Source organism: Amblyraja radiata, unplaced genomic scaffold (genome assembly GCF_010909765.2).
Source record: "Amblyraja radiata isolate CabotCenter1 unplaced genomic scaffold, sAmbRad1.1.pri S157, whole genome shotgun sequence".
Taxonomy (NCBI): domain Eukaryota; kingdom Metazoa; phylum Chordata; class Chondrichthyes; order Rajiformes; family Rajidae; genus Amblyraja; species Amblyraja radiata.
This window is the reverse complement of record NW_022630143.1, coordinates 25,308-37,495: the sequence shown is the minus strand read 5'-3', so window position 1 is coordinate 37,495 and position 12,188 is coordinate 25,308. Positions and strand designations below refer to the sequence as shown.

The 12,188-nt window shown below is 45.3% G+C and overlaps 1 protein-coding gene and 1 long non-coding RNA gene across 2 annotated transcripts in view; both read left to right on the top strand.

The window, feature by feature from the left end:
• Positions 1-539, top strand: part of LOC116969326 — a 4,955-nt gene extending 4,416 nt beyond the window's left edge. The window contains exon 3 of the long non-coding RNA XR_004410730.1: positions 529-539. This is a non-coding gene — a long non-coding RNA (uncharacterized LOC116969326). The remainder of the gene's footprint in view (positions 1-528) is intronic.
• Positions 540-4,676: 4,137 nt separating this feature from the next.
• The window catches only part of sf3b2 (splicing factor 3b subunit 2), a gene marked incomplete at its 3' end in the record, with an annotated part of 31,942 nt that continues 24,430 nt past the window's right edge, over positions 4,677-12,188 (top strand). Inside the window, exons 1-2 of the mRNA XM_033016201.1 lie at positions 4,677-4,910; positions 10,930-10,976. Of these exons, the coding sequence (XP_032872092.1) occupies positions 4,700-4,910; positions 10,930-10,976 (258 nt within the window). The remainder of the gene's footprint in view (positions 4,911-10,929; positions 10,977-12,188) is intronic.

Genomic DNA, 12,188 nt, shown 5'->3' with positions numbered 1-12,188 from the left:
TCCTCCCACACTCCAAAGGCGCACAGGTTTGTAGGTTAATTGGCATGGTATATGTGTAAATTGTCCCTAATGTTAAGGTGGGGGGATCGCAGGTCGGTGCGGACTCGGTGGGCCAAAGGGCCCTTTTTTCCGCGCTGTATCTCTTAAAGAAAAACCAAAAAGGTTTTTCACTCAACCTCGGTAAGCGTGACAATAAACGAAATAAACATGCAAAAAATCTAACGTGTGTTAGTGAACTAAGAACCTTCGTTGCTCACAATTCAAACTGCAGAGGTTTGAGAATTTGAAGAAGCCACAGAGAATAACTTATCAAGAACTACGAGTGTTTAATTGTCACATGTACCGAAGCAGAATAATGAAATTCTTACTGGAGATAGACACAAACAGCTGGAGTAACTCAGCGGGACAGGCAGCATCTCTGGAGAGAAGTAATGGGTTGAAACCCTGCTTCAGACTAGCCAGGGGATAGGGAAACAAGAGATTAACACATACATAGATGCACTCCACAGGCATCTCCATCTCGACTAGCATGTCCCCCACCATCATAGTGCTGAGTGATGCTCTGTCTAGAGCTTTCAGTGTATAGGGAGGTTTCACGGCAGTCGAGTCACGACCCATGACCCGTACTGTTGCTACGCTACTCCAAGTGGAGTACACGCGATGTACTGCAGGTAGGCACTTACCATTGTTTCCAGCGTAGTGGGCCCGTTAAAACCCGCTGAAATTGTCCATTTTTGCGCTGTAAATAATTGTGGAAACTGGGATAAGCGTGAGAGACATTGAACCTACTTCAGAATTCCAAAAGTGAGGAGAAATGACGGTAGATAGAAGCGAGAGCTGAAGGGACAACAACAGCCAGTGCTTGGCGAACATTGGCCGTTTGCTCACTGCATTTCATCAACAGCAAGGCATCATTTGTGTTTTTTCTTGATTCCTTTGGCATCTAAAAAGTTTCAGAAGTGATAAATCTGGCTGTAATTTTTTTAAATCGCCCGTGGTTCTCAAGTGGGTTTTTACATACAAAAAGAAAGCGCCTCTGAAGCAAATTTTACAGCCAGATTTATCACTTCTGAAACTTTTTAGATACCCAAGGAATCAAGAAAAACCACAAATAATGCCTTACTTGATGAAATGCAGTGAGCAAACACGATAATTCCCAATATTTTCAATTCCGATATCTGCACGGGCAATGTTCGCCAAGCACTTTAGCTGCTGTTGTCCCTTTCAGTTCTCGCTTCTCTTTACCTTCATTTCACTTCACTTTTGGAATTCTGAAGTTGGGGACGTGTCTCTCACACTTACCCCGACTTCCACAATTTTTTTCAGCGCAAAAATTCAACATTTTGCCGGTTTTTAACAGGTAGGAAAGTACGCGTTTCTTGCATTAATAACATATACCGGAAGATACGGATGTCCTCCAGATGGATTGAGCGACCCCATGCGTCAAGCCCTATGACCCAGTGACCTTACGTGCAACCCCCCTATATCCAGATTCAGATTTAGACGATGATGTAGAGAGATAAAGAACAATTAATGTTCGCCACATCACCGTAGTAATAAAACAACCATTGCAGTAAAACAAACGAAGAAGAAAAGCTAAATAAATGAAAGATAAATTACACTAGCACAAAATTAGTCCAACATTAGTACAAGCCCAAAGTCGCTGAAATTTATTCTGAAGTTTATCCTGAATACAGTCACTGAGAAGGCAGATTACTATCCAAATGGCGTCGTTGGGAAAAGGGGAAGTACAACGGGATCTGGGGGTCCTTGTACATCAGTCTATGAAAGTAAGCATGCAGGTACAGCAGACAGTGAAGAAAGCCAATGCATATTGGCCTTTATAACAAGAGGAGTCGAGTATAGGAGCAAATAAGTCCTTCTGCAGTTGTACCCCATAGTGAGACCTCACCTGGAGTATAGTGTGCAGTTTTGGTCCCCTAATTTGAGGAAGGACATTCTTGCTATTGAGGGAGTGCAACGTAGGTTCACCAGGTTAATTCCCGGGATGGCGGGACTGTCGTATGCTGAGAGAATGGAGCGGCTGGGCTTGTACACTCTGTGGAGTTTAGCAGGGTGAGAGGAGATCTCATTGAAACATATGAGATTGTTAAGGGTTTGGACACGCTAGAGGCAGGAAACATGTTCCCGACGTTGGGGGAGTCCAGAACCAGGGGCCACACACACAGTTTAAGAATAAGGGGTAAGCCATTTAGAACGGAGACGAGGAAACACTTTTTCTCATTGAAACATATAAGATTGTTAAGGGTTTGGACACGCTAGAGGCAGGAAACATGTTCCCGATGTTGGGGGAGTCCAGAACCAGGGGCCACACACACACAGTTTAAGAATAAGAGGTAAGCCATTTAGAACGGAGACGAGGAAACACTTTTTCTCATTGAGACATATGAGATTGTTAAGGGTTTGGGCACGCTAGAGGCAGGAAACATGTTCCCGATGTTGGGGGAGTCCAGAACCAGGGGCCACACACACAGTTTAAGAATAAGGGGTAAGCCATTTAGAACGGAGACGAGGGAAAACTTTTTCATACAGAGAGGTGTGAGTCTGTGGAATTCTCTGCCTCAGAGGCCGGTGGAGGCAGGTTCCGTGTGTGTGTGTGTGTCTCTCTCTGTTTGCCTGTGTGTGTGTGTGTGTGTGTGTGTGTGTGTGTGTGTGTGTGTGTGTGTGTGTGTGTGTGTGTGTGTGTGCGCGTGTGACCGTTTGAAGAATAAGGGGTAAGCCATTTAGAACGGAGACGAGGAAACACTTTTTCTCATTGAAACATATGAGATTGTTAAGGGTTTGGGCACGCTAGAGGCAGGAAACATGTTCCCGATGTTGGGGGAGTCCAGAACCAGGGGCCACACACACACACAGTTTAAGAATAAGGGGTAAGCCATTTAGAACGGAGACGAGGGAAATACTGAGAGGTGTGAGTCTGTGGAATTCTCTGCCTCAGAGGCCGGTTCTCTGGATACTTTCAATAGAGAGCTAGATGGGGCTGTTAAAGATAGCGGAGTCAGGGGAGAAGGCAGGAACGGGGGGTACTGATTGGGGATGATCAGCCATGATCACATTGAATGGCTCGAAGGGCCGAATGGCCTCTACTCCTGCACCTATTGTCTATTGTCTATCTTGGGTTTCCAGAAACTCCACGAGGAGGTGCATTCTTTCTCAAAGAGCTGGGAGATTTCAATAAAAGCACTCACTGTTAGAAGAAATAATGAAATTATAAAGAGATACAGGGACAATTCTTTAGCTCCTGGTCACAAGCATGGGCGCCGCCATTTTAGGTTAAAGGTCGGAGGTCGGAGGGCGGAGGGTGAAAATGCAACAGAGAATAGAAGGGGAAGTGCATTTAGTCGCTGATTCCTCAGATGTTTATTTAATGAATGAAAGAGTGAAGTTTTTCTTGGTTTGAAGACATTTTAAGGCCAAGAGTGTGTCATGGGTTTGTTGCATTTTGGGGGTTGTAGTCCAATCGCTCTCTGTACACGTTCATTGACAGCTGGAGAAATATTTTAATTGTGAATGGAATGGTGAAATATTGGTTTGGGTTTAAAATAAATGTTAAAGCCAGGAGTGTGTGTGTGTGTGTGTATGTGTGTGTGTGTGTGTGTGTGTGAGTGTGTGTGTGAGTGTGTGTGTGAGTGAGTGTGTGAGTGTGTGTATGTGTGAGTGAGTGTGTGTGAGTGTGTGTGTGTGAGTGTGTGTGTGTGAGTGTGTGTGTGTGTGTGTGAGATAGTGTGTGTGTGTTAGTATGTGTGTGTTAGTCTGTGTTAGTATGTGTGTTAATATGTGTGTAAGTATGTGTGTGTGAGTGAGTGTGTGTGAGTGAGTGTGATAGTGTGTGTGATTGTGTGTTAGTATGTGTGTGTTAGTATGTGTGTTAATATGTGTGTAAGTATGTGTGTGTGTGAGTGTGTGTGTGTGAGTGTGTGTGTGTGAGTGTGTGTGTGTGAGAGAGTGTGTGTGTGAGTGTGTGTGTGTGCGATAGTGTGTGTGTGCGATAGTGTGTGTGTGTGTGCAATAGTGTGTGTGTGATAGTGTGTGTGTGCGATAGTGTGTGTGTGTGTGCGATAGTGTGTGTGAGTGAGTGAGTGTGTGTGAGTGAGTGTGTATGTGTGAGAGTGTGTGTGAGTGAGTGTGTGTGTGTGTATGTGAGTGTGTGTGTGTGTATATGTGAGTGTGTGAGAGTGTGTGGGGGTGTGTGTGAGTGAGTGAGTGTGTGTGAGTGAGTGTGTATGTGTGAGAGTGTGTGTGAGTGAGTGTGTGTGTGTGTATGTGAGTGTGTGAGAGTGTGTGGGGGTGTGTGTGAGTGAGTGAGTGTGTGTGAGTGAGTGTGTATGTGTGAGGGTGTGTGTGAGTGAGTGTGTGTGTGTGTATGTGAGTGTGTGGGGGTGTGTGAGTGTGTGTGTGTGTGTGTGAGTGAGTGAGTGTGTGTTGCATTGTGGGGGTTGTAGTCCCATTTGATCCCCTGCCCCCGTCCATGCGCCTGCAACCAAACCTGATTGTCACCGTGACATAGTTGACGGATGGGCTCCGGCCCAATAGAGAGTGGGGGATCGGCACGCAGCGCACCGGCTGCACCCAATGAGGAGGATGGGGGGGGGGCGGGACGTCAAGTTAGGTTGCGGTGGCAGTGACGTCACTTCCGCCGGTGTGGGGAGGCGGGGAGGAGGAGGAGGAGGGGGGGAAGATGGCGGATGCGCCTCCTGGCGTGGATGTGCCCGAACTGGGCACCTGGAGCATCGCCGAACTCCAAGCCAAGCTCAATGAGATCGGTTTCTCCCCACAAGGTATTAACCCGCCGCCTGTCCGGACTGAAGGCGACCGACACCGGCCCGGGCCCAGCGACGCCCGGAGCCTGGGGCTCGAGTTCCGGGTAGTCCGCTGCCCCGACCTCAGAAGTAAGGGCAAGCTGCAGGATGGGAGCGTAACTCCCGGGCCCTGCTTTACCGGCCAAAACTTTGTTATAGATTTCAATTCGAAAGACAATAAGTTAACGAATGTATCAAATATTTAACTTAAATTGTTCGGGAATAAGATTATTATCAATGCATCATGTTTTAAATTAAATTGTTCTGGAATAAGGTTCATGTTTTAACTTAAATTGTTCTGGATAAGGTTCATGTTTTAACTTAAATTGTTCTGGAATAAGGTCCATGTTTTAATTTAAATTGTTCTGGAATAAGGTCCATGTTTTAATTTAAATTGTTCTGGATAAGGTTCATGTTTTAACTTAAATTGTTCTGGAATAAGGTTCATGTTTTAACTTAAATAGTTCCGGATAAGGTTCATGTTTTAACTTAAATTGTTCTGGAATAAGGTTCATGTTTTAACTTAAATTGTTCGGGAATAAGGTTCATGTTTTAACTTAGTTGTTCTGGAATAATGTTCATGTTTTAACTTAAATTGTTCTGGATAAGGTTCATGTTTTAACTTAAATTGTTCTGGAATAAGGTTCATGTTTTAACTTAAATTGTTCTGGAATAAGGTTCATGTCTTAACTTAAATTGTTCCTGAATAAGGTTCATGTTTTAACTTAAATTGTTCAGGGAATAAGATTCATGTTTTAACTTAAATTGTTCTGGAATAAGGTCCATGTTTTAACTTAAATTGTTCTGGAAGAAGGTTCATGTTTTAACTTAAGTTGTTCTGGAATAAGGTTCATGTTTTAACTTAAATTGTTCGGGAATAAGGTTCATGTTTTAACTTAAATTGTTCTGGAATAAGGTTCATGTTTTAACTTAAATTGTTCTGGAATAAGGTTCATGTTTTAACTTAAATTGTTCGGGAATAAGGTTCATGTTTTAACTTAAGTTGTTCTGGAATAAGGTTCATGTTTTAACTTAAGTTGTTCTGGAATAAGGTTCATGTTTTAACTTAAATTGTTCGGGAATAAGGTTCATGTTTTAACTTAAATTGTTCGGGAATAAGATTCATTTTTAAACTTGAATCGTTCTGGAATAAGATTAATACGAATGCATCAAATATTTAACTTAAATTGTTCGGGAATAAGATTATTATGAATGCATAATTTTTAAACTAAGATTAGTATGAATGCATCAAATATTTAACTTGAATCGTTCGGGAATAAGATTCATGTTTTAACTTAAATTGTTCGGGAATAAGATTAGTACGAATGCATCAAATATTTAACTAAGATTAGTACGAATGCATCATTTTTTTAACTTAAATTGTTCGGGAATAGGATTACAGGTTCACAATCTTTTATCCGAAATTCCGAAAAGCTCCGAAAAGCGGACATTTTTAACTGCCGGGATCGAGGCGCAAACTCGCGACCTTGCGGGCATGAGCCGAGCACTCTACCACTGAGCCACCTGTTAAACGTTAAAATCTACGCTAAAATTCTTCCATTCCGAAATCCGAGAAGTGTCTGGTCCTAAGGTTTTCGGATAAGAGATTGTGAACCTGTAGTACGAATGCATAATTTTTTAACTAAGATTAGTACGAATGCATCATTTCTTAACTTAAATCGTTCGGGAATAAGATTAGTATGAATGCATCAAATATTTAACTTAAATCGTTCGGGAATAAGATTATGTATGCAGATGATCTTGTGGTCTTTAGTCCATCTAGCGCTGGTCTCCAGCAGCTCCTTACTATATGTTCTGTGTATGGTGTGATGTGGAACATGACATTAAATATAATGCTAGTAAGAGTGCTGTTATGATCTGTCGAACCAAAGAGGATAAATGTCTAAAATATCCTGATTTTAAATTGGCTGGCAATAATCTTAGTGTCTGTAATAAGGTAAAATATCCAGGGCATATTATTACAGAACAAATGACAGATGATGAGGATATTTATAGGCAACGACACATGCTGTATGTACAGGCGAATATTCTCTTGCGTAAATTTGGTGCGTGTGCAGATGTGGTGAAGATGTCGCTATTTAGAGCATACTGCACACCACTCTACACTGCGCACCTGTGGTCGATCTATGGAAAGACAGGTTTGCAGAGACTAAAGGTGGCATATAACGATGCCATGAGAACAATGCTAAGGCAACCTAGATGGTGTAGTGCCAGTAATATGTTTGTGGCTGCAGGAGTCAGTACTTTAGAAGCTATCCTAAGACATCATATGTATAAATTCATTTGCAGGATAAATGACTAAAAATGTGCTTATTGTGGCCTTGTCAAACATAAGGGTTAGCACTACACGCTACGAATCCCAGCTGTGGAGACACTGGTCTCGTTGTAGGATATTGATCATTCTTTTAATCTGGATTTTTAACTCGTGTATTGCGTTTTAAAAAATATATAAATTATGATGTTTTTATAAGTGATATACTAAGATTTTATATGTATTTTATGATATTGTATTGTATTGGTTGCAAAGAAATTTCATTGTCCGCGTGGAAAAATCACCCATTGTGGAAAATACAATGGATGCAACTGTAAAAATGTGTAACGATTGTTAAAATAATCCCAAATATAAATTGATGGTCACAAATCATAGGAGCAGAATGAGGCCCATCGGGTCTACTCCGCCATTCAATCATGGCTGATTTATCTGAAGAAGGGTTTCGGCCCGAAACGTTGCCAATTTCCTTCGCTCCATAGATGCTGCTGGCACCCGCTGACTTTCTCCAGCATTTTTGTGTACCTATGGCTGATTTATCTCTCCCTCCTGCCTTCTCCCCCGACACCCGCACTAATCAAGAATCTATCTATCTCTGCCTTAAAAATATCCACTGACTTGTGGCCTCCACAGCCGTCTGTGGCAAAGAATTCCACACAGATTCACCACCTTCTATGGAGGCAGCATCTATGGATCGAAGGAATAGGTGACGTTTCGGGTCGAGGCCCTTTATATCTCCCTCCCTAACCCCATTCTCCTGCCTTCTCCCCTGACACCCGCACTAATCAAGAATCTATCTATCTCTGCTGTAAAAATATCCACTGACGTGGCCTCCACAGCCGTCTGTGGCAAAGAATTCCACCCTCTGACTAAAGAAATTCCTCCTCATCTCCTTCCTAAAGGAACGTCCTTTAATTCTGAGGCTGTGCCCGTCTGTGGCAGAGAATTCCACAGATTCACCACCCTCTGGCTAAAGAGATTCCTCCTCGTCTCCTTTCTGAAGGAACGTCCTTTAATTCTGAAGGTAGACAAATAATCACAATTGAAGAAGGGGCTCGACCCGAAACGTTGCCTATTCCCTTCGCTCCACAGATGCTGCCTCACCCGCTGAGTTTCTCCAGCATTTTTGTCTACCTTCGATTTTTCCAGCATCTGCAGTTCCTTCGTAAACATCCTTTAATTCTGAGGCTGTGCCCTCTGGTCCTAGGCTCTCCCACTAGTGGAAACATCCCCCCCCCCCCCCCACCATCCACTCTAACCAGGCCTTTCACTATTCGGTAACGTTTCAATGTGGTTTCTGCCCCTCATCCTTCTAAACTCCAGCGCTGTCAAACGCTCATCGTATGTTAACCCAGTCATCCCCGGGATCATCCTCGTAAAACCTCCTCTGGACCCTCTCCATGGCCATCGCATCCTTAAAAGCATCGAAGGTTATACACCGTGGTGTGCATTGTTATTGTAAACTGCTTTAATGAACACATTTTGATTATTATGGACTGCACAGCAGGTAGAGAGGTTGCCTCACTGTGCCAGAGGTTTGATCCTGACCATGAATGCTAACTATGTGGTGTTTGCATGTTGTTCCTGTGACTCCAGCGATATCTCTATATGTTTCCGTGGGCACACTTCTGTGTTCTTTCCACCTTGTGTGATAAGTATTTACCGTTAAATGCTTAACATGCCCTTTCTGCAGCAGAATGTAGTTGTGATTATTTGGTATTTGTGGCCTCGTGTTGGCACAAGGAACTGCAGGTGCTGGTTTCCAAAGAAAAAGACACAAAGTGCTGGAGTAACTCAGCGGGTCAGGCAGCATCCCTGGAGAACATGGGGAGGTGACATTTCAGGGTCGCCTTTCCACGTCCCCCAGAGACGCTGCCTGACCCGCTGAGTTACTGCAGCACTTTGTATCTTGGGCTCGCACGTGCCTGCAGACTGGATGGACAACACAGCTATGCACTTGGGAGCCACTGCCTTGTTGTACCTCTAGCGACCCAGGTTTGATAATGGCCCCCCCGTCGCTGTCTTTGTGGAGCTTTTCATCCCGTAGAATTCCCAAAATGTTCTATGGTTTCCTCCCACATCCCCAAATTCTTGCATGTTGCTTTAAATTTCCCTAGCTGTAGAATCTTGATTTGCTGGAGTGGGGAGAATAAGATTTAGACGGCACAGTGGCGCAGCGGTGGAGTTGCTGCCTTACAGCGCCAGAGGCTCTGGTTCAATCCTGACTAAGTTTGTACGTTCTTCCTGTGTCCGCGTGGGTTTTCTCCGGGCGCTCCGGGTTCCTCCTGCACTCCAAAGACGTGCAGGTTTGTGGACAGACTTGCCCCACTGTGTGACTCTTGAGTTGAGCCCTGTTCACTTTCTTGCACTTTCTCCCAGAGAAGACAGTACAGCATGCTGGAATGATTGTTCTGTACAGCATGGAAACAGGCCCTTCGGCCCACGCCGTCCATCAACCACCCGTTCACACCAGTTCTATGTTATCCCATTTTTGCAACCACTCCCTAGACAATTTGACAGAAGCCAATTAACCAATGTTTAATTTCGTGATACAGCGTGGGAACAGGCCCACTCATTCCGTGCCGACCAGCGATCCCCGCATGTTAACACTATCCTACACACACGGGGCAATTTTTACATTTATCAAGCCAATTTACCTACATACCTGTACGTCTTTGGAGTGTGAGAGTGCCTCGGAGAAAGCCCACGCGTTCACAGGAAGAACGCGCAAACTCTGTGCAGACAGCACCCGTAGTCGGGATCGAACCCGGGTCACTGGCGCTGTGAGGCAGCAGCTCTACTGCTGCGCCACTGTGCTGCCCAACGTGCACGTCTCTGTGAGAACGCGCAAACTCCACACAGACAGCACCCGAGGTCAGGATCGAACCCGTGACTCTGGCGCAGCGAAGCAGGGGCCCTGCCATTGTGCGGGTTATTGGAATGCTGCTTCTGTTGCCTTCCGATCGGAAACGTTCCCTCCACAGAGTACACGGATGGCTCAAGACTCGAGAGGAACGATGGGTGAGGCTGCCTGGCTTCCGTCGTCGATCTGATGCTCCAACCACCCACGCTTGGTGCCAGCGGACAATTGGAAGGAACTTTATTACTGTCTGTTCAATAGATGCTTACGAGAATGTTGCCAGGACTCGAGAGCCTGAGCTACAGGGAGAGGTCGTGTGGACCAGGGGAGCAGGAGGACGAGGGATGATCTTAGAGAGGTGTATAAGATCCTGATGGGAATAGATGGGGTGAATACACAGTGTTTTACCCAGAGTAGGACAATCAAGAGCCAGAGGAAATGAGCTTAATGTAAGGGGAAAGATTTAATAGGAACCTGAGGGGCAACTTTTCCCATGGTGGGTATGTGGAACGAGCTGCCAGAGGAGATAGTTGAGGCACAATTGAACATCTAAAACACAGGTACATGAAGATAGACACAAAGCTGGAGTAACTCAGCGGGTCAGGCAGCATCTCTGGAGAAAAGGAATAGGTGACGTTTTGGGTTAGAACCCTTGCTCAGACTAAAAGATAGAGAAGGCCAGGATAGGTATATAGAAAGGAGAGGTTTAGAGGGATGTTGGCAAAATGTGGGCAGTTGTAGATGGGGCATGTTAGTCAGTCCGGGCAAGTTGGGTCGAAGGGCCTGTTTCAGCACTGAATGAGACGATGATTTCAGTGGCAAGGTTGATACAGACAGGACAGCGAGGGATGGGTTAAGATCTGAACTGTGAGGCTGGGTAACGAGGGGCTGATGCTGAGCACAGTTTGTCGCTATCTGCTCTGAACTCATCGCAACATCTTGTGTCTTTGTTTTGAAAGGAGTGCGTGAAGATCTGATCGAACGCCTGCAGAACTACAGTCTCCAGGTGAGTGGGTCCACGCCGCCCTTCCCCGTCGCCACCGCAATCCCCGCTGTGTACGGACCAGCCTCCACGCCATCCTCGCCATCTCTACCTCGGGGTAGCAGCCGGCATAATCAAGGACCGTGACCCAACGCGGTCATTCCCTCTTCTCCCCTCGGGCAGCGGGTAGAGCTGCTGCCTCACCGCGCCGGAGACCCGGGTGCTGTCTGTACGCAGTTTGCACGTTCTCCCCGTGACCTGCGTGGGGTTTTCTCCGAGATCTTCAGTTTTAGACAATAGGTGCAGGAGTAGAGGCCATTTGGCCCTTCGAGCCAGCACCACCATTCAATGTGATCATGGCTGATCATCCCCAAGCAGTACCCCGTTCCTGCCTTCTCCCCATATCCCCTGACCCCGCTATTTTTAAGAGCCCTATCAAGCTCTCTCTTGAAACTTTTCTCCCACACTCCATAGACGTGCAGGTTTGCAGGTGAATTGGCTTTGGTGCAAATGTAAATTGTCCCTCGTGTGTGTGTGTGTTTGTGTGTAGGATAGTGTTAATGTGCGGGGATCACTAGTCGGTGCGGACTCGATGGGCCAAAGGGCCTGTTTCTGCACATTATCTCTAAACTAAACTAACGAAGCTTGAGGGTAGATAAAAATGCTGGAGAAACTCAGCGGGTGAGGCAGCATCTAGGGAGCGAAGGAATAGGTTCGACGTTTCGGGTCGAGACCCTTCTTTAGACCTTGAGAGGCTTAAGTCTGAAGAAGGGTTTCGACCCGAAACGTTGCCTAGTTCCTTCGCTCCATAGATGCTGCTGCACCCGCTGAGTTTCTCCAGCATTTTTATCTACCTTTGAGAGGCTTAAGAGTGCACAGCTCCAGACTCGAGAGCCTCTTCCCCTCTGTTATCAGCATTTGAAACAGCTTAGAGATACAGAGAGGAACAGGACCTTCAGCCCATTATGTCCGTGCCGACCAGTGATCCCCTTGCAGTAACATTATCCGGCACCCACTTGGGATAATTTATAATTACTACCAATTTACCTACAAACCTGTACGTCTGGAGTGTGGGAGGAAACCGGAGATCCTATAAAAATCCCATGCAGGTCACGGGGAGAACGTACAAACTCCGTACAGACAAGTCAAGTCACATTTATTTATATAACACATTTAATAAACAACTCTCGTTGGCCAAAGTGCTTTACATTTGTTATAAGAATAGCTCAACAAAAC